The sequence below is a fragment of the Nipponia nippon genome, unplaced genomic scaffold, assembly GCF_047370975.1.
Source record: "Nipponia nippon isolate SJK-2023a ecotype South Korea unplaced genomic scaffold, ASM4737097v1 scaffold_3, whole genome shotgun sequence".
NCBI classification, from domain to species: domain Eukaryota; kingdom Metazoa; phylum Chordata; class Aves; order Pelecaniformes; family Threskiornithidae; genus Nipponia; species Nipponia nippon.
This window is the reverse complement of record NW_028262347.1, coordinates 39,061,626-39,083,128: the sequence shown is the minus strand read 5'-3', so window position 1 is coordinate 39,083,128 and position 21,503 is coordinate 39,061,626. Positions and strand designations below refer to the sequence as shown.

Here is a 21,503-nt window from a genome sequence, read left to right as displayed (position 1 = left end):
CGAGCGGCGGCAGCCCCGTCCCGCCCCGTCCCGCCCCGCCGTGCCTGAGCGGGGCCGGGCCGGGGCCGCCCCCGGGCCCTCCATTGTGCAGCCGGCGGCTCGGGCGGTCCCACCTGCCGGCAGCGGGGAGGGCCGCGGTCCGCTCCGCGCCTTCCCCTCCCGCACCCCCCGCCTTACCCCCCTCCCGTCCCCGGCTGAACCGGGGCGAGCCCGCCCCGCGCCCTCCCCTCCCTCCCCCCTCCCTCCCGTCCCCCGAGCTGGCGGAGCTCCGCCGCCTCCCCTCCCCCGCCCTCCCCCCCGCCCAGCGCGCGGCCGCCGCCCCTCCGCCGCTGCCCGCCGGAGCCGCCGACTTCCCCCCGAGCGCGGGTCGCCGCCGGCGCCTCGCCCTGCCATGAGCCGGCCCCCGCCGCCGCAGCGCTGAGCGGGGAGCGCGGAGCCATGCCGGGCTGGAAGAAGAACATCCCCATCTGCCTGCAAGCCGAGCCGGAGCGAGGTGAGCGCCCAGCACCGGGGGCGGCAGCCACCGCGAGGGAAGGAGGGAGGGCGGGGGGCTGCCGCCTCGCCCGTTCCCCCCCCTCGCCCCAGCCATCGCCGGGGCACGGCGGCAGCCGCCCCGCGGGGGGACGGGCAGGCGGGCGGCCCCGCGCCTTCCATCTTGCTCTGCCGCCGCGGCAGGAGCGGGGGGCGTGCGGGGCGGCGGCGGCGGGCGGCCGGCACCCAGGGGCCGGGCCGGGCTCGGGGGGGACGCGCCGGGCCGCGCCGCGCCGCCTCAGCGCCGGCGGCAACTAACTTTTCTCCGCGGTGCCGCCGACCGCGCTCCCCCGGGCCGGGCTCCTGAAGCCGGGGGGCGTGAGGGGTGTGTGTGTGTGTGTGTGTGTGTGTGTGTGTGTGCGCGCGCGGGGGGGCGGCTCCGAAGTGACTTCGCGAAACTTCCCTGCGTGGGGCTCTGTCCCCGGGCCGCCACTCGCGGCGGTGGGGTCGCGGCTGGACCCGTCCCGTCCCGTCCCGCCCCGGGGGGCGCCGGCACGGAGCGATCGCGCCTTGGCGCCCAGCAGGTCCCGCACCGGCCGAGCTGTGGCCTGGGGCCCCTGAATCCCGGCGCAGGGGTCGGTCCTGGCGGAAGGCGGGTAGTTCCTCGTCGCTTTTCAAAATAAACAGTCTATTTATTCTAATAAAAATGTAACTTTGCCCTTTCCTCAAAGAGGGCTTCGGTCCTGGGAGGCTGGCATGTCACTGCTCTGTCCTCAGTCTGTGAGTCAAAGGAGGAAAGGCTAGTACACCGTGTGCACTTGGGAACTTTCAGGTACGCCCGTCGCCTTGTATCTTTGATTTACAGGTCGTTAATTCTGTGGTAGCGTGTGGAGTCCTGAAGTAGGACGTTTGGTTTTGCTTGTCGCCGTGTTGGAGACGTATCTGTACTGCTAGGGTCAAAAATCTACCGAGCATTAAAAAGGAGGAGGTTTTGTTTGCTGTGTGGAAGAAGTATTGTACCCTTGCATTGGAGGTCTGTTGGAGAGCTGCTGCCCTGCTTCTGACTTGTAAATCCCATCCCTAATGGGGAGTTCATCGCAAACATATGACATCATAAAAATAGTGGCTGAAAAGGGAGCAGGTATTTCAGCTGTGACAAGCTAGATTTTCAGTCTTTCCTCTTGGTAAATACCGTCATTACTAAAATCTGTGGTCGTATTTCTTTATGTCTGGAATCTGTGTAGCTGAGGAATTGCAGAAATAGGGTGGACGACAGTTGTCAAAATACATCAGATGCTTTTACAGACGAGGAAACTTTAGAAAGGGTCTAATCTGGCTATGTCAGAAACTGGAAAGGTTTTCTCATTTCATTCTGCATAAAGGTTGTGTCATGAGCCGTAGCATGCGGACTTGTCTTTATGCGCAATAAACCATGGTAATGGTTTTGCTCTGATGGGTTTAATGCCAGTTAGAATACTGATTTGTTAACAGTTCTTGTTTATTCTTAATTTCTATTTAATCTCTTTCATCTTCATTATGAAGCTGGATAGATTTATATGTTAATAGTCTCATCGCTGATGCTTTCCTTTATTGTATTTCCACTGTGTAAATAAAAAAGCTCTTCTGTGCCTAAAGTAAATGATTACCTTCTAAAGTATGTTGCACTGTATGTTGCTCAAGTCTAGCTGGTAATTTAGTAGGATTCCAGTTACTGGAACTTTTCGGCTTTAAAGTCGAAAAAATATTAAATGGTCAAAATAGTTAATCAGTGTTGAATTTAATAGTCCTTGAGTATGAAGAATAAATGAAATAAAGCTTTCAAACTAGCCAGAAAAATGGCCAGTGCAGTAATGAAATGAAGGTGCATCTTTAGCTAATGTAGGAGTTTAGTATGGCACTGAGTTAGAAGGCAATTACAGATACAGTTAAATTCTGGTTCAAAGCCAGTTGAGCTAACATCCCCCTCTGCTGTTTCTAGAAAATATTTCCATTCAGTTACTCCGCAGAACATTTTATGTACATTGTGCTATCAGAAGGCTTTGGTGAATGTGAATGCTGTTATTTTAAACTAACATTGTAGCCGGTAATTTTCTATGATTTAGACATGGAGTAATATTGGATGTGAAATATTTAGTAACATAAATTGTGTTTATGTCACATATACAAGCATACTCAGATATAGGATATAAAATATCCATTTATCCATCCATCCTAAATGCTTATGTATATTGGATAGTAATACTTATATAGAATATAAGAATAAGAAACATTTAATGCGTGTGTATTTTCTTTGATTTTATGTACCTGTAATCTGATGGCTTAAACTAGTGTTTTCTTCTAGGGAGAGGAGCTAGTCTTTATTCAACCCCATGAACACCAGCAGGACCAACTAACAGAGATTTTGCTGTATAACACCACAAAACCACTCAGTTAATTCGGTGCTGAAGTTTCTTGGTGGTCTCCCAAAGCAGACTATAAAAAAACCCCTGAAAAAAACAAAACCACCCCAAAACCAAAAAACAAACAAAGAAAGAAAGAAACCCACAAAAACCAAACCAAACAAAAAATCCAAACCACAAACCAAAAAAAACTCAGAACAAGTGAGTAGCAAAATAATCCCGGTTCATCCATGTGTCTCCCGCTGGCTTTCCCCTTCAGTCTCAACTTTGTTGTATCCACAGTCTGCACACCCCTTCTCCGTCATAATGAACAGTTACTGTGCAGCTTTAATTTCAAGTCTAGTTGTAACAGCAGGTTTGAGTTGGAAAAGAAGAGGTCACTGGAGGTGCTGGGAAAACTGGGAGGGCAAAGATTTCCCTATGGTGGTTTGTACAGGTGGTTTCCACAGGTGGTTTGTAGAGATCGTCTGTCCCCACACTTTTTGCTCTCAAACCTCACAGGCATCCTTTTAGTCTCCCCCCCGGGAGCTCTGCATCCTATGCATGCACCTGTATAGACCTGATCAGGCCCCTACGTCCTCAGCTGTGGAAAGGAGAGAAGTTGTGGGCGCTGAGATGTGAGGCTTGAGAATTGGGTGGATTTGTTAGAGAGGCTGCGTGGAAACCTCATCGCGTCCCTGAGGCAGCGTAAAAGGTTCACTGGGTACTGATACTCTTTGTCTCCGTCCAAAGCAATGCGGCATTGCATTGGGGAGCACTTCAAATGCTTTTGTATCTCCCCTGGTTCATCTCACATGTCAGGAACTGGATGGTGGTGCTACTGCAGCAGCGTTTCTGGTGCGAGGGCTCAACTCAAAATATCTGTGGAGCTTCGTTGTGATGTGAGGAGCTGTCGGGATGCTGCAGTCGTATCCTTGTGCAGAGACACTGCGTTTGCTCCGAGCAGGGTTATTTTAGTATATCAGTATCCTTGTTTGCCCCTTCCTTGCTTCAGAGCCCCCCTTCCATGTTGAATGCCTACCTCAAAAAGTCCTTAGCTCAGCCTGTCTTTGTTGTTCCTACAAGTCATGTGCTGAAATGGAGGTTGTCCAAAAACTTGACAAAACCAGAATTTTGCTAATGGAAATTGGCTGGTCTTATTGAAATGAAGTAGCAGAGACGTGGTCAACGCTGTTGGCTCACCTTGGCAATAACCGATACCTGGAGCGAAGGAGAATAACCTGGGTTAATGTTCCAAGCATCAGAGCGCGCGCGTTCACGTAGGGTTTAGCAATTGTGAGAGCGCTTTGCTGTGGAGAAGATTCCCTTCCAAGGGGTGGCAATCAGTGGTATTTCAACAAGTATTTTTAGATGTCTTCACTGCGGAAATTATGTGGAATACTTACGTCAACTAAAAAAATCATATTGTGCTGTTTTTCAGAGACTAAAACTGTATTTAAAATATGAAGTGGATAGCTGCTTTTTTGTGTGTACTGCAGCGCAGTTACTGGGTTTCTACTGACTGCTCTGTATTCGAGCCGTGCTCTGCAGTGGCTGTGCCGCTTCTGGCTTCCACCGCCACAATTATCGCAAGGAGTCCTCTCCTTTGGAGGACAGGGATTGTGCTCTGTGTGGAGTAAAAGAACTGTAGTGTATGCCTGATGCAGTAAACCCTGTCGTTTCAAAAATGACATGTGAAGACTTACCAGTGTAAGACAGGGTCATTAAAATTCAGGGCACGTTCCCCCCCCCCCCCAATTTTCTGCCTAAGATGCTAAATCAAATCTTGTTATAAACTGCCTAAAACACTTTTTGAGGTGACATCTGAGCAAATACTTTGAGAAGAAAAATGTTCCTGGAGTTAATTTTGTTCAATATCCCTTCCAATCAAGTTAAATGAAGGCATTTTATGGAACTCCTGTTTCAACTTTATAGCTGATCAAATTTGACAGGAATACAGAAAATAGTGTTTGTGTATCTTGTATGTTCGCTATGGGACTGCTTGAGATCCCTTAATGTACATGGTAATTAATTTTAAGAATGCATCTAAGTATATTTTGGTCTTCATTTAAAAAAAAAAAAAAAAAAGAAGGTATTATGCCTTCCGCAGTTGTTCTGCCTCTATTCTCAACACGGTAGCCAGGTTACATGGAGGAAGAAGGAAAGACTGTATTTTTATTTTGTGTTCTTCCATCCATCTTAACAGTTCTTGACAGTCAGGGAAATTAGGTGAACTTTAGGAAGCGTTTTAAAGGAAACATTAGGAAATGTTTTAAAACCCAGGACTTGGGGATAAAAAAATATGCAAGTTATTTTGTGAATCCTGCCTCAAATACAAAACTAGCATGTTCTCATGGAAGGTGTTCTGACAACAGCATCTGTCCCTGAGGTTACGGCTGCGTGAGCTTGTCTGCTCATCTCAAGCTGGAAGAGAATCAGTTTCCCAGATAAGGGAGAGAGATGGGCCTGTTATTGAACTTCATTGTGCTCTTGTGGCTTAGCAATTTACATCTGATCAAACGAGGCCACTTTAACAGAGGATATGCTTCATACTCTTTCCAGGTGCACGTTAAAATACTAGCTTGTATTTTCAACACAAAAGGCTGAGGAATAACTGTTCATTGTCTTTAAGCTCTGGTCTAATAAGGCAAGAGGAATCTCTTCTTTCTTGAGCTTAAGTGAATCCTCAGAAACTGAAGTAAGAAAGAGCTGGAGACCTAGTGCTTGCATTTAACTGACTGATTTGTAAACTTTGGGATGTCAGGAAAGTTTGGGTTTGGAAACCTTCTGCAAAGGCTTTCTGTCTGTCTTTATCTCTTTCCTCCTGAAAAGATGAAGTATAAATTGGGTGGCAGAAAACCTTTTGTGAAGAGAGGCTGTGCTTACAGTGGCAGCCCTAAGAGTCAGGACTGGGTGCTGGGGTTGAACGTTTGGATTCCAGCTCCGGGGGAGAGGTGCTTGGAAGATGGTCTCTACCCCAGTGAAGGCATTGCCTAGACTTAGTGTAGAGTCCAGGCAGATACCTAGTTAGTGAACAATCTGGACATGTGCTCAGTTATCCTGCGCAAAGCATGCTGTAGTTGCTTTTTAAAGTGAAGAAGTCATGAATAACAGTAGTAAGGTCAAAAATGGAAGGAAACATCACCACGTCTTAGCCTCTGACATAATATAAGAAGCTGGCTTAATTATAGCTGCCTTCCAGTCCTCCAGTGGCATCTGAAAATAGAACTAAATCTCAAATTGGAAAACACTTATAATAAAAGATACATTAATAACAAAACACTAATTACAAATGGTGTGTATTTTGTCCTTGCTAGGGCTTCTGCTTCTTTTCACCTCAGTCTGACTGAACTGCGTCTTGGACAGTTGGTCTTTCTTCATTTGCTAAACTGGTGAAGACCATTTGCCAGGTGGGATAAGATGACACTCTAGAGCTGGTTTTCATCAGCACGGAAAAGACACAGGCGCTGTGTCACTTTTTTCATTCTTTCTCTTAAAACCAGCTGGGACTGGGAGGGTTCTGACACAGGGATGGAAAGGAGGCAACAATTGCTCCCTAGTGCCCTTTTAGCATGAAAGGAACTGAGAATAAGCAAAAAGCATCTATGTCTCTTGTGATCTGCACAGCCAAGTTAACAACATTTTATGACTTGCAGTATTAAAATAATTTGATAAATGTTGCAGAACCTTCATGAAGGTATGGTCTTCGCTGATTGCTGGGAGATGATTGTCTAGTGTGTCTGGGTCGTAACCAAAGCTGTTTTTCCATATAGAAAGAAAATGTGAGATACTGGGTGCAAATAAACAATTTTTTTGCAGAGGCAAAACAATTTTTGCTAATGTTCGTTAAAAGTGGAGAGTTAGGTTTGCCAGCAGTGAGTTATGACTTATTGATATGGCAGCAAACACTGTAGCTTCCCTCAAAGAACACCAATATGTAGAAGTGGAAGCTGTAACAGTATTTGCCACTGATGGGCATGGTTGCTTTTGGGGGTATCTGGGAGCCGTGAACGGTATAAGCTCTAAACAAAAGTTATTGATCAGAGTTTCCTGTGCACTGAAATTCTAGAGAGGGGCATAACCTAAAATACCTAAGCTTCAGTGTGACATCCCTTGGTAATGTAGATGTAGACAACTTTTCTTGAATGCCAACACATAGCTATATCCCTACTATGGGTTGGTTTTTGTGTGTGTGATTCGAAATCACCTGAGCTGCCACTGCTCAAAGTTCTGCATGAAAAGCTGTCACGACTGGAGCTGCCCGGCTAAAGGAGCTGCAGTAGGCGAGGGTTGATGGTACGCCTTCTTCACATTGCTCGTGTCTGATCCCTGTTTAATCGTGCTGGTGCTTATGGAAAAGGATGCGCTGAATCAGTAACTGTCTGTAAGGGTCTTACGATTGTGGCTGTGAAACTCTGTGTTGTTTGAATGTTTTTTCTAAGCCATTTGAGTTTATGCATGTTGAAATGTCAGAGTACCATCCCTCCTGACTTATGCAAAAACAGACTGACGAGATGTGTCAGCATCCCTTGTGGGTGGGGACAGGGTGATCACCTGCTCAGCCTTTCAGTCTGGCAAGGTAAGCGTGACACCCTGTAAAATGCAGGGTTAAAATAGTAACATTTATGTTGGATACACGTAATCTTGATTGCTGTATCACACTACTGATTTTCCTTTCCTTTGTCATCCTGCTGGCACAGGCTGTGCTGGGTGACTGGGCAACACAAACCGTTCTGGTGTGTCCTGTGGTACGGGGTAGCCAGGTTTTACGCTTCTGAATGATGCTGATGATCTAAAGTGTTTTTTCTTCTTTTTTTTTAAAGTCATTATCAGTGCTAATTCTGCTTTCCACTGATTCTACATCACAAGTTAGAAGCAATGTTCTTTGCTTACTACTGAAATATTTTAAAGAGAACACACGAGGGAAAAAGCAGGTAAGCAGGGGCTGACAACTTTGATACCGATACATATTTCACATGGAATTTTGTTGTCTTCTTTCTTTGGAAATTACCACAGGAATCAAGAAAGACAGGCGTGACTAACGCAATCTCAATCTTTTTTGTGTCTTATTTAATTTCTTGTTATCAGTGAAAATCGCCACCGAAAAGATTCTGCTACTGTGCAGGGAAAGCTGCGGAGAATATTTTAATAGCTTTACCATTCTCTTTACATACTGGGATCCCACAGACGTTTGGGGAGTTCCACAGTTGCCTCACTAAAGTTTAAATCTTTTTTTTTTTTTTTTTCTCAAGATAATGTAATTTCTTTATTCCCTGAAATATAGTTAAAGATTGAAATATAATGATGACAGTTAAAAATAACTGTCAATGAAACTTACTCATAATTTTTTTTTTACCAGTGGGGCAAGACTCAATTTTTAATGCCACCATTTTGTGGTGTGCTAATTGAATATTGTGTAACTGAATACCAACGCTTCCTTGTTAGCAGACAGGATTTTGAACGTTGTCAAGTACTGCCAGCACGTGTCCTCCCAGTAACTCTTTCCTAAGAAGGCAGGGACCACATAAAATGCTTATTTTTGTTTAGTAAGCCACACTGTGGAGCACAGCACTTTCTTCCTGAAGCAGTTTCACGGTAGGTGAGTGCACAGTGAGACGTGATCTCTCTGTCCCACGCTGTAAAGTGTGAATTAAACCCAACACATTTATGTTTAACCAACAAAATGAAGAATATCATATCGGTGACTGGAGCATGTGTTTAAGTGAGCCAGCCCTGGGATGATTCTTCATGTTTCGAGCTTTTTGTTTCTATGGATATCAGTTAGCAAGATAGAAGTGATGCCAGCTTTTCTACAGTTGCCTGCAATGGAGACCAGGTGTTCCACAGTCCAGCACTTGTTTGTCAGTTTAGCCTCTTCTACAGCGGGACAATATTCCTGAGAACAATTTTTTCAGGCAAACAAATGAAGAAAAATAACTGGTACTTTTTTTGGGGGGTATAGTAATGGCTAACATTGTGCCAAATCCTTTAGCAGTGTTCAAAAATGTCTGTTGGATAAATGTGTTCGGCATAGGCAGGAAGAAAAGGTGCATTGGGTCCTTGGGGTAGGGACTGCCAGCGGTTCAGCGCAATCATGTTTGCTGATGGGAGGCCTTATTGAAAGTTGTTATTAAAATAGGAGTAACACACCTGTGGACTATTTGGATTATATTACTCTTTTTCTATTTGGATTATCATTTCTGTGGATCAGATGCTGTGTCCTTTGTACTGCGATTGGAAAGAGGAGCTTCCCCTGCTGCTTCTGTCTTTCACCATCGTTGCCAGCTCTTGGTCACTAAAGATCAGCAATGAGCTGGTGCTCACAGGTGAGCATCCGAGAAGTTTTTTTGGTATCTGAGCGAAGCCACCATAGTTCCAACACGTGAGCAGCACCAAGCTCCCTGTGATACTCTGCATTCTCAAAATCTGTTTAAAGTATTGGTAACTGGCAGAATTTTGTCCTTGCTTGTGCCCACGCCCCTCATGAAAGGGTTGGGACCTGAGTCTGGGATGAGGCTGTTGTGGAATAAACACACCATTTTACTACTCTGACAAAAATTTAATTTCAGTGGCATTTTCAGTGAAGTATTTGGGTTGTTTTTGTGTTAGGAATGGATTATTTACACAACAGCTGCGCAGAAAGTAGAGCAGTAGTCACACAGAAAATACTCTGGGGAGTGAAATTCACTGCCTGGTAAATGGATGCAACTCTGCTGCATTCTGGAGGTTAATTCACTTGTGCCAGCAAATTTACCGAGCCCTTGTAGCTGTTAGTGGAGGCTGTTTCTTAGTCCAAGTTCTCTTTTGAAAAGTCAGAGAAAACCATTGCCCGAACATACGTTGCCTCCTTCGTTTGTATCTGCCAGTTTTATTTTTTTGTATTTTCACATTTTCTGGTGGTTTTGTAAATATCGCAATGTTTTTGAATGTGGAGAGATTTGAGCCTGAGCCTTTTCAAAATACCTGATATATTTGATAAAACTTCAAATTTTGTGAGGAATATACCTGTAAATTACTTGACCTTTTTTTGTAATACTAACCTTTTCCAAACCAAACACAGTAATATAGGATGTAGGCTTTCAGTAAACTGTGGTGTAAAAGGTTCTACGTAGGTCATGATTTGGCAGGACCAAGGAAATGTCTCCTCTCTTACAGAAATGTATTTTGAAATTATAATTTGTAGTGCTTTTAACTTCACATCTTACTAGGACTGTTTGCAAAATGTGCAGGAGCCAGATAAACTTGCAGGATTTGCATGTCAAAAGTGAAGCAGTTGATTAAATGCTTTCAGCTGGGGTGTGGGCAACTGTGTGGAGAGGGGAGAGAAAGAAGGAAAGGGATAATGTGTAAGGATGAATCAGTAGCTTTATACTTGTAGCTCTTGTGAGTCAATAACTTAATTCAGGAACATTATTAGTAGCAAAAAAACCCCCGAACACCCCTCTCACACCTCAAGCACAAAGTGTTACAACATGACTGGTGGGTTTTGTGTGTTCGCATTTGCTTACTGAACACACACATCTTGGAGCTTAAGTTTCGTGTTGTCTCGATTTGAATATTATAGGGCTTTAGTATTTCCCAAGCTTTCCTGTCACTACAACTGCTGACAAAAATGATGCGCTAACTCAGGCTTTTCTTAAGGTCTCTCTTATTTCCTTTATATGTCTTGAATGTACTAACCCTGAAGTTTTTGAAATCTCCTAACTGCCTAAGGTGTTGCTTTCACATATCCACAGATTCAGGCACGCACTGGTACCTATATTTATGTGTTTCTTTAAAAAAAAAAAAAAATCATGAATACTATGTGTTGTATTGGTTCATCATTCTGCTTAGACACACTTTAGATGTGTTCACTGCTATTTGTTTAAATATTTAGTGTGAACTGATTCTTGCTTTTCAGAACACTTTAATATGAAAAGAGCCTTAATTTTCAGATGACTTGCCCTCTTGTCATTAAATATAAATTTTTCAAACCAAAGAAAAAGAGGAAGGTTCAGCTGCTGGCTCTATATTCTATTTTCTGCTTTCATTAAAGATCAGGGTAGTAGGTAAGTAGTGCCTGAAGCCATATTCCTATATATATATGGTTTTTTTGCAAAGTGATTGAAGTAATTTTAAAAAACACAACCTCTGAGAATTTTATGATGCCGTCCTCCGGTAGGTGGCTTAAATATAGAAAACATCCTTGTAGTTGAGTTATGGAATCCCCTGTCATCTGAAAAACTTGTCTTTAATATTTTTTTCTTTCACAGCTTATATCAGGCTAGTTTTGATATTTCTTTCCTTTTCCATCACTCCTTGCTTTTTTCTGATCTTACCGGGGTTGGTGGTATTTTTTTCTGACCCCTTTTTTTGTAAGTAGGCATATTTAACTTTTCTTTAACTGCAAAGAATGAAGTCAGCATAAAAAGAAAAAATACCATGATGGGCCTGTTCATTGAAATGGAACAGCTCTTTGGTGTTTAGGCTGATACTCTGAAGAAAAGTATTGAAAAGTAGCCTTTAATTGACTTGTTTCAAGTCTTGCCTATTATTTCCTTAGTGCTAACTGCCTGTAATAATTACATAAAGTGTCTTTTTGTAATTTGTATGGTTTTGCTTTCAATTATTAAAATGGAAATTCAGTATGTATATGTGAAACTTCTAAATGTCCTAATTGACAAAATCTGGATTTTATTCAGTTGTGTGAACACATTGTAACCTTTTGGGGGAGTTTATATTGAATTGTAGATTATCCCTATATAATTAGGATACTCAGGGTTGTAGTTACACACATTTAGGGGTTTCAAGGCTAAAGGTAAGCATTTTCCTGATATTTGAAAATACACCTTTTATGGCACGCTGTACTGGTAGAGTACAATACACAGGGAGCACAAGTGAAGGCCCTTTCCTGGGGTGGTTCTGAAGTCGTGGTTTGTGGCAGTATTCTTTAAACAGAACAGTTTTTAGCCTGTTGTCATGAATCTGGGTGTTCAAGTTCAAACACATAAATTATGTTATTTGCATGTGGATTCCAGTTGATAATCAAATATTAGTCGTTTTGCCTCAATCAATAGCACACTAAGGATTAAAAGAAAAACTTGTCACGAACTGATAATATGTCAAAGAAATCTGATTATCAGCAGAATATGCATGTGGAAGGCTTGAACCAGCAAACTGTCCTGCACGGAGTCCCTAATCCAGCAAAGTATTTAAAAATATACACATGTTTTTCTGGATCAGATGATGACACTCAGTAAACTGTTAGGCTCTAGCTGTATGAATGGATAACACATGTGGTCCCAGTTCATTTGATGCTAATCTTAACAAGATCTCTAAGTCAAGCAGCAAAGGTTTCAGTGGCCTTATGTGTATGGATACTTGAGAATGAATAATCCTGAAGTCAGTGTGCTGAAATTTAGGCTTATAACTTACATGCTTAAGTGGCTGAAAGGATAATTTGAAAAAGAAACTGTTTATTTTCTTTAATTATTCTTGTGATATGTGCTAATATCTGTTTTGTGGGGCAAAGAGAAAGCCAGTAAAAGGGGTTTAAAATATCGTAAATTTTCTCCCTCTGTTTTTATTAAAAGCCTTCTTTTTTCCCAGAGAACATGTGAAATATATTTTTCTTTGGTGGTATTTCCTTGCTTATTCCTCATATTTTTTTGTTGGAAGAGAAGTTAAATGTGTATAACTGCAAGATGCTGTATATTGTGGTTTGTTTTTTTTTTTTTTCTGGTGAAAAAACATCTTTTCATTTCCACTCACTGAAAAATGTCGCATCGTGAATGAAAGTAATGTGCAAAAAATGCATACTCGGAGTCAGCAGTTTTATCACCAAAAGTGACGCATACCATTTACCTGAACAGGTCTGAGATCCCACTGTGTTTCCAGAGCTGCCTGATTCATTATCACAGAAAGGCTGTTACGTATCATAGCAGGAGGAGAAAAATCTTTTTCGGAGTGAAGACATTGAGTGTTGTTTTTTTCCCAAATTTCTCTCTTGTGTGGATCCTAAAAAAACACAAGCTCTTTCCCACTGCATATTTGAATATAATAGCCCTGGAAGCAGAAGTTATCACATTGGTTGAAATCAGTGAGAATTTTCTGTTGAATTTGTTGAAAGTAGTATGTCAGTCTGTTACCTGTGCTGTTGTCATTTGCGGCAGCTAGAATTTTGGCTTGGGTTTTTTTTTTTTTTTTTTTTTTTTGGAAGCTGGACTACTGTGCTGGATGCAATAAGAGAATCACCTGTTGAGAAGAGGGATTTAAACACTCTGGGGCTGTTACCGTGAATTGTCGTTGAAAGGTGTTTCAAGGAAAAAACAGCAGCAATGCTGGTTTTGTGCTTTGTACCTTAATTCCCAGGCAGTTTAAAATACAGATACTTCTGGATAATCCTTACTGCTTTGATTTTGTATTCCAGTCTCTCTGTTTTTGTGAACTTCTGATGTATTGTCTGTGCTTTGAAAATGCTTTGCCGTCTGGGAGGCATAGAAATATTAAAATTTCCAAAGAAAGTCATAAAACGCTCCCAGACAAATCTTAATGTTTTTTGCTTTGTCCAGCAGAAGAGAGAACTTTGAGTTTATTAGCGTGTTTCATCTTCAGCAGTGGTTTGTAAACCTTAGCCTTTCTTCTTTAAAGCACGGTAGGTATTATTTTATGAAAATATTGAGACAGAGGTGTAGTTGGTGCAAGATCACAGAAGACATCCGCTTTGCAGTTTGAACTCTCTCATGTCTTGTTCTTCAGTCAGTGGAACGCTGTGGTCTGTAGCCTTTCCTGTGTGCAGGGATTGTACAAGATTTCTCTTTAATAGTTGGTTAGAAAATACAATTAGAAGAAAAAAGAGGCACTTTCACGTAAGTGCAGCTTTTTCCCCAGAAGAATAAAATGCATAGGAAGGATTGCAAGTCCTTTTGCTCATCCTTAGAAGCAGGAAGCCAATGTCAAACGGAAACTCCATTTCTGTTACCATACGTGGAGTAAGCTGAATAATAATAAAAAAGCTGAATAAACCCAATATTGTTCTGCAGTATGACACTGCTATAAATCTCTTCTAGTGCTCTATAACTTTCCAGTCAGTTAAAAAAAAATTCTCTGTTAACAGAAAATAGTCATATGCATTTGTCTCTAAATAGACATCAGTATTGTAATAGTAAGGATCATTGGTGTATAAATCATTCAAAGATAGGAATATTTATTTGTGTATGCTAGTTTCCTGTTCTACTGGTGCATCTCAGTGTGTTTATTGAAGGTTTCCTTGAAAAAAAAAAAATCCTCAAGGAACATCTTTTGAACATAAATGTCCAATCGGGGGGAGAGAGACATTATTTTGATAAGAAAAATGTCATCCTTCCCCTTGAACTGAGGTGCTGCATAAAAGGTAGACAAGAATAAAAGCACTTTTGCTTATTTGATCTTCCAGGAGTAAGTTTATGATCTGCCATTGCAGAGTTTGGGGACTGATAATCTATGAGTCCAGTTGCACAGAAGAGAGGAGAAAATTTTTTCCTTTGCATGTAAACCCAAGCATTTACATTTAATCTTGTAAAAAGTCTACTTGATTAGTACTAAGATGTGAACGTCAAGGTACACAAGCATGTACAGAAGAATAGTACCAAGTTGGACTTGGCAGTGTTAGGTTTATGGTTGGCCTCTATGATCTTAAGGGTCTTTTCCAACCTAAATGATTCTATGATTCTAAGTTCATCTGTAAGAGACTGATTTAGCTGGTAATCTTCACCCTTCTTCCTGATGTCCCAGTAATTTGGACTACACTGGAGATTAGTTTCTGCGATTGGCCTCAGACACCTTTAGGTTTTACTGCTGAAATTTTACTGAGATTCATGCTTTACTGAGCTTCTAGGGTTGTCTTTTAGATGGTGATGGACTTAAATACCTCGGCTGCTTCCCCAATACTGTGTAACGCAAAGCATTTGCCATTCGTTTTCTGTCTGACCTGGACAGGTACTACTCACTTTCCACATGACCACACTTCATCTTTCCTTAAGCTATGGACATCATCTGGTAAAGAGAATGAAACAGTTTTTACATTAGGTCCTGCGTTCAGCTATCAGCATCATGTTCTGCTTCTTTCTAAAACTGATATAATTGATCCTTTTTGATATAATTGATCCTTTTTGTGGTATTCCAAGGTTGCAATGAATTAGGGAAGTTACGGGGAGAATTTGGATCTTCAGGGCAAAGTACAGGCTCAGTGAAAAACACAGATAGGTAAACAGGTAGAATATATTGCCATGGAAGCCTTATTAAATTGGCAATGGTGAGAACTCCAGATTGATTAATGTTTCTTCATAAGAACGTCTTATTAAACAAAAAATGAAAAAAAAAAAAAGTGAAAATTTGCAAAATGTTATACAGTAAATAGGGATTGTGCTATGGTGTTCAAAGACAGGAGCTAATATTTGCCCATTCAAGGAAGCACTAACAAAATGTCACTTTGATTAGAGAAAAGAACAACTTAAAGGTCTAGTGGTTCCTTCATCTGCTTCTTTACATACGGTATAGACTATGTAAGCATAATTTGAGATTCGGAATAATGATTTGTTTTGAAAAAGTGTTTCTAATTTTTATTCATTAAAAGTCAAATTAGGATATTTAAACTTAGGAATAAGCAAAAAGCCATGGAGAGAAATTGTTTGAAACTGCGTTATGTCTCAGGTCATTCTGCAAATGTGTTAATTTTTTTGGTGAAGTGTTTTAATAAGCATAATCAAAATATGTTTTTACATTTTATTATTTCTAGTTATATTAAAATAAGGCATTTTTTCTAATAATGTAAGTAACCCTGACTTATCCCCTAGTTTATCTAATATTTTGTATTTCTGTTTGTTATATTAATGTTGATGTCTTCACATATTTAGTCTTTTTTTAATGGCTTCATAACATTTCATTGTTTGTTTCCTTTAACAATCTTCAGGTATTGCAGTGCATCTGGGTTTTTTTTGTTGTTGTTGTTTGATTTTTGTTTTAACAGAAAGAAAAGGAGTGAGAAAATAGCATTCAAAGAGGAACACTGTTTCCATGTTCGTTGGGGCAGAGGTCCTTCTCATCTACTTTGTCTGTGACCATCTCTGGTATTTCCTGCTTCAAAGCAATGAACTCTGTAGCAGTGAAATGCAGGGCAACCTTCCTCTTGGGGATATTGGTTAGAAATTTATTATTGTCCTGAAGTTTGAGAATTTGTATTACATTTGAAGGTTCTGTTTATATTTTATTGCCTACTATTATAAAGTGAGTATGCTTGTCATCTCTACAAAGGCCTGATTTAATCCTGTAATCAGTTGTCTAAGTAGTATTGTTTGGAAATTAAATTCATGGTCTAATTTTTGCATTGTGTGAAGGAAGTCTTTATGTTATTACTTGATAATTACTGGTTTTCTTGAGAACGGGTAAACATAATCCATATATAGCTTTTTTATAATACTTTATGTTGAAGTTATGTTTCTTTCCTTGAAACATTTAATTTCTGACAAATCAGTAATTTGTTGGAAAACTAACTGTAAGCATCAATAATAAATAAGGTTAATATCACTGGCAAGATGTGGACTTACTGTTTGAACACAGAAGTGTAAATTCAGTGGCACTGTAGAGAGAATGTAACGAAGAAAAGTACCATCTGATCGTATCAGAGAAGTATACGTCGTTAATGATGAGCGAGGTAACTTATAGGAAGAAGACCAAGTATAAAAGAAAATTACTGTTCTAGAAATTGGAATAGTTGCAGTTGTCCGCTTGGTGTTATCTGTGATCGTCCCACTGGAGGTGGGTGAGATGATTTGGTGTGCCTTGGAGTGACTTCTAGAGGAAGACTGTAAACTGATGTGGTCATCACGCTGTAAGCCATCCGCATGCGTTGAGTGGTGGCAGCAAAAGTGCGCATGTTTTTTGCAAAGCCACTTTTCTGTCTTGTCTTTAACTGGAGGTTAACGGCTACGAAGAACGTGTGTGTTGGGTAGTGGACAGAACTGAGCTGCTCTGGTGGTGTTCCTGGTCCATGCATTGCTTTGGAGCAGCAGGGTGAGAGTACTGTGGCAGCCATGGCATTAAAAGTTTAAAAATTTTTGTGAGTAATTATTTATGAAAATGAATAATAAATCAGTATAGTAGCTTGCATGTATTTTGATTTTACTCCGCGGCTGGCTTTCTCTCTGGCCTGGTTTGTAGCATGAAGGAACATGCCTAGCAGTACTGGGCAGTGAGCTTTCTGTTTCAGCAACTTAATGGGCACTGATCGTTGTAGTTTGCACCCAGCAGCAGGAGGAATTTCCAGCAATAGCTACAAAGCTTCCCAAACAATTTCAACTGTTGATTTACTTGAGATGTTGGAAAGCTTTTTCCACTTGAGATTCTGTGCATGTGATTTGTCATCCCAGGGCTTTTCCCTGCTTTCTTCTTCCTGCTTCCTAATAGCAAAGGCTCTCTGAACCTCTCCCCCTCTTCCATCTCACCTGTTCTCCTTTTTTCTTTCTCTGTCCCTGTTACCTTTCTCTTTTTTTTTTTTTTTTTCCCGTTTTCTGCCACCTTTTATCCTTGTTTCTTCTTCCTTATTATTGAGTTACCTCTTTAGACATGCATTATAAATAAGTTGTACTGTAATGATGGTGAAGGCTAAATAAGATGTACGCTTATTGTTATCTGGGCATAATTTATGACTTCTTTCCCCATCAGTACAACAATAACTGGGTGTATGGGCAAACTGCTGCATCTATATAGAATCAAGAGGGAAAATGCCAAAAAGGGACTGAAAAGGTCATTTTGGCTGGTGTTACTCAGCCTGTGGTTCATGAATCATTGCTGGTCTATAAATCGCTATGGAATGGTCTTTGAAACAGTTATAAAATGCCCTAGGCGCGCACACGCTCCCACACGCTCAGCAGGATTGTGTCGGAGTAGGTGGGCAGGCATACTCAGCAGCTGGCTCCCAGCTGCTGTCCAAGCCTCATTAAAATGTTTATTGCTGTCCAGTTCTGAATTTATCAAAGTTCTGTTGTTTCACCCAAATATTAGGCATCCTTGTTCTCAGCTTCCCATGATGCCAATACAATAGTTAAACCTCGAGCTTTCTTGCTCGAGGAAGTCACTGTCTCTGGCTTGCAGTCCAGATCTCCTTCTGCAATGAGTTATAGACTTCTTTCCATGCCTAACACCCTGTCTGCTCGTAGAATAGTTTTAGACCCCCTAGTCCCATAATCCCAAGGCTTTCAAGTTTCCTGTGTAGCCTTATGGTTCATTTCAATCCATGCCCGGCTAATAATTTTTTCCTTACCCTGGTCTGACAATTGTTCTCCTGTATTCTTCGTGTATGTTGTCAAGCTGCTGTTGGTGGTCACAATGATCACAGTGTTGTGTGTGTTCTAACACCTACCTTCCGTATCTGAGTGTAAAGCTTTTGGCAGTAATCCTTACAGGAAAAGTCCAGTTTTGACCTTGTAGCCTTGAAATATGGCATGCTTAATGAGATCAGGGCTAGTACTTTCTTAGGGACATGCATTAGAAAGCTGAGAAATTAATGTGCTAAATTCTTTCTAATGAGCACGTCCAAATACCTTGTTTTGTGATTTGTTTTGTACTGTAGTTAAATTTGGGTAATTTTCCATGACATGTTTGTGATGCACATGTGAAGTCCTTACCCTAAAGCATGTAAATGGGAGGACATTTTAAAGAAAAGGCATTGGGTGTTTTGGAAAATATGACTTCAGGTATATTCACTTGTATTTCAAGTATGATAAAATCCTTCCAATTGTCTGACCCATTTGGTTGAAACAAGAACAGTAGGAGCAACAATCACCCAGAGGCAAATAATTAGCACAGGTTTCAGTCCAGTTAAGATCTGGCAAAGTAACAGATACCTGCAGAAGTTCTATGTTGTGAGTAAGTAGCAACTGTAATAATAGGTAGTACTAATAACGAAAGAGTTGCAGGAGAAGGTAGTCCCTGCAGAGTGGCTAGAAGCTGATTTTCACTGTATTGAAGGGATATCATAGAGAATGAGGTCAACTGGTACAAATTCTACTGTCTGTACTTTTTTTTCCTACATGGTAAGGAATAGAAGTCAGCCCCCTCTTCCAAGAAGAGGAAGAATTCGACAGTATTAAGAAGGAAAACTGCCGTGAACAAATCCAGGTATTCTTGCTTTTATCCTTTCGAGGAGAATGAGTTATCTAATGCAAAAAAAAAAAAACATTTTCTGATCAAGGGCAAAAATGTAATTAAAATTCTTGACATCCAAAATGAGCAGGAGCTGATAAAGAGCCCTCTTAGTAAATATTTCCCCTTAGGACCCACGAAGGAACCTGGCATCGCTCTCCACTCTGCTTTGGGAGGATGTAATTAAAGTAGAACGGGAGCTTCTGAATAAAACCGGCAATGTGTGAAACATTACAGGTTTGAGGAAGAAAAATCCGTTTCATATTCATTTCCCCAAAGTACATGGAGCAGAGGCTTTGCTCACAAAAGAAACTCTTATATCAACTGCATGAACGGGGAAATTTGTTCTAGGAAATAAATAAATATGTAGAAGTTCTCAGGAGAAATCGTGTGGCATCAGCTATGTTCCAGGCATCATTAGATTCTGCATGGTTTTCAGGGCTCTGAGCCTGAAGACCACAGCCACAACGTACCAGAATGAATGGGTCTCCACAGTACGGGGATCATTCAAGTGGGTTTCACAAATTAGTGCTTTGTAAACGTATGTGCTCTTGGAGGTGCATTTTCAGTGCTCTTGGACGTGTCAAGGTGGTGTGCCACAGGAGCACTGGGTTTTATGGCTTGGTCCTAACAAGTAGCAGCGTCCACTGGCAGCGCACTCCTATCACTACAGGGGGTTAAATCATGGTATTGGCTTAACTGGGAGTAAAATTTTTAAAACCTTCAGCCTAATGTTCAACCATACTTTGGGAGAGAGGTGCAAATCTCGGAGAGAGGTTCTGATAAATTTCATACGTATTGGAAGCTGAGTAGAGCAGAGAGGCACAAATTAATGCATCATTAAGGTAGTCATTAAAATAGCATGTTTTATTTGATGGGCTGACACCTGGCACGTGTGGGCTAGCAGTCAGCATGTACGTAGCTCTGAACTGGCCACAGCATGCAGTAGCTTGCCCTGTGGGGTGTTAAAAGGGATGTGGAGATGAGCTTCGAGTGTGATAGGGCAGAAAAATGTCACTAGTGGGGAAAGGGGCAGAGAGGAGTGTGTGGGATTTGAGGACGGGACTTCAGTGGGGAAGCAAACTCTGCTGCTCCTGGTACAGCTGATTGTGTTAAGTCCTACAGTTGCTGTCCTGCTGTATCAGTTGTACTTTCTGCCTTTATCACCATTACAAAGGCAGAATTTGCCCCTATCACAGGTTTCTGGGGGGAAAATGTCTTTCCTGTTTCAATTTTGGTGTTGTTTTCTTCTCTAAATTGTTTTTTAATTTAGCTGCTATTTAGAAACAAGGGGTGAATTCAGACCATTGTGTTGTATTTATTGTGCATGCAAAATTTTACAAAGGGAGTAAAGTCAGACCTGCCTTAGAAAAAGGTGGCAGTCAGGCTGCGCTGAGTGCATGTGTTACAAACATGCCTTAATTACTGTATATGTGTGGGGTATATATTACTGTATATAGGCCCCCCCCCCCCCCCAGGTATTCAGTGAAAAGATGAATAGTGATTACTTCCTGAGCAGTTAGTTCATCTCTTTTTTTTTTTTTTTCTTCTCATTGTTCAGGATGTGGCCAGTGCCTCATTATTCAAGTAGTCGTCTTCAAATTCTGAGTTACTCATTTTCTAACGAATTCCATGGCCCTCATCCCTATGTTATCTGACTACTTACCTAGCCTCATAAAACATTGTGAAAACTTTGATTGTCCCCATTGTATTGGTGGCAAACCATGGAACCAAGAGCTTAAAATCAAAATTATCTGCTAATTATCGTGGCCATTGCTGAGACGCTCTTCCACTCTGCTTATCAGACAGCAGCCTTAGGTAAAAGTTTTGTTCCCTGCTCCCCTTGGCGTCAGTTGCTGCTGCATTCAGGCTTTGGCAGAGTGCAGGGAGTCCCTGCAGGTAGCTGGTTTCAGGCTTTGGGAAAAAGAGATGGAGACTGGATAGGACAGGGTCAGTCTTGCTTGGAACTGGGGTGCAGGGATTTCTTGGGGGGAAATGAAGGGTTACCTCGAAGGCTGTGGTGCAGGGTGGCAGGAGGACCAGCACGTGGATACTCACTCTGGAATCCTGCCTCCTGTAGCATTCTGTCCTCTCCTTTCAGATGTTTGCATTTTCTACTGGCTCCTCTTCCAGTGGCTCCCATTCTGTGTGACAAGTGCATGCTCTTCACTTTCTGCTTTCTCACTCTAGCTCCTAAGTAGCTCTATAGTTTGTTTTTTTTGTTTTTTTTTTAATTTTCTCTTTCTCACCTAATTTGTTTGCCTGTTGGTTCCCAGTTTTCAGAGCTTCTGCTCCTGCAACACTCTTGGGCACCTTGCTCCAATCTGCATGTTTGAGTTTTGTTACAGCATCATCCGTCTCATGGACGGAACAGGTTCCCCGATGTCCCTTTCAGCTCCTCATCTGTTAACCACCACTGAAGAAGACATTTTCTGTCTTTGTCCCTATAGTTCCAGGGTGATGGGAATGGGTGGCCCATTGCGGGCTTCTCAACAG

The 21,503-nt window shown here is 41.7% G+C and overlaps 1 protein-coding gene across 2 annotated transcripts in view; it reads left to right on the top strand.

The window, feature by feature from the left end:
* The first annotated feature begins 322 nt into the window (after nt 1-322).
* The window catches only part of GRIP1 (glutamate receptor interacting protein 1), a 331,519-nt gene continuing 310,338 nt past the window's right edge, over nt 323-21,503 (top strand). For both annotated transcript variants that reach the window (XM_087764280.1, XM_087764278.1), the window contains exon 1: nt 323-493. In XM_087764280.1, coding sequence (XP_087620406.1) covers nt 439-493 — 55 coding nt within the window. In that variant the 5' untranslated portion in view covers nt 323-438. The remainder of the gene's footprint in view (nt 494-21,503) is intronic.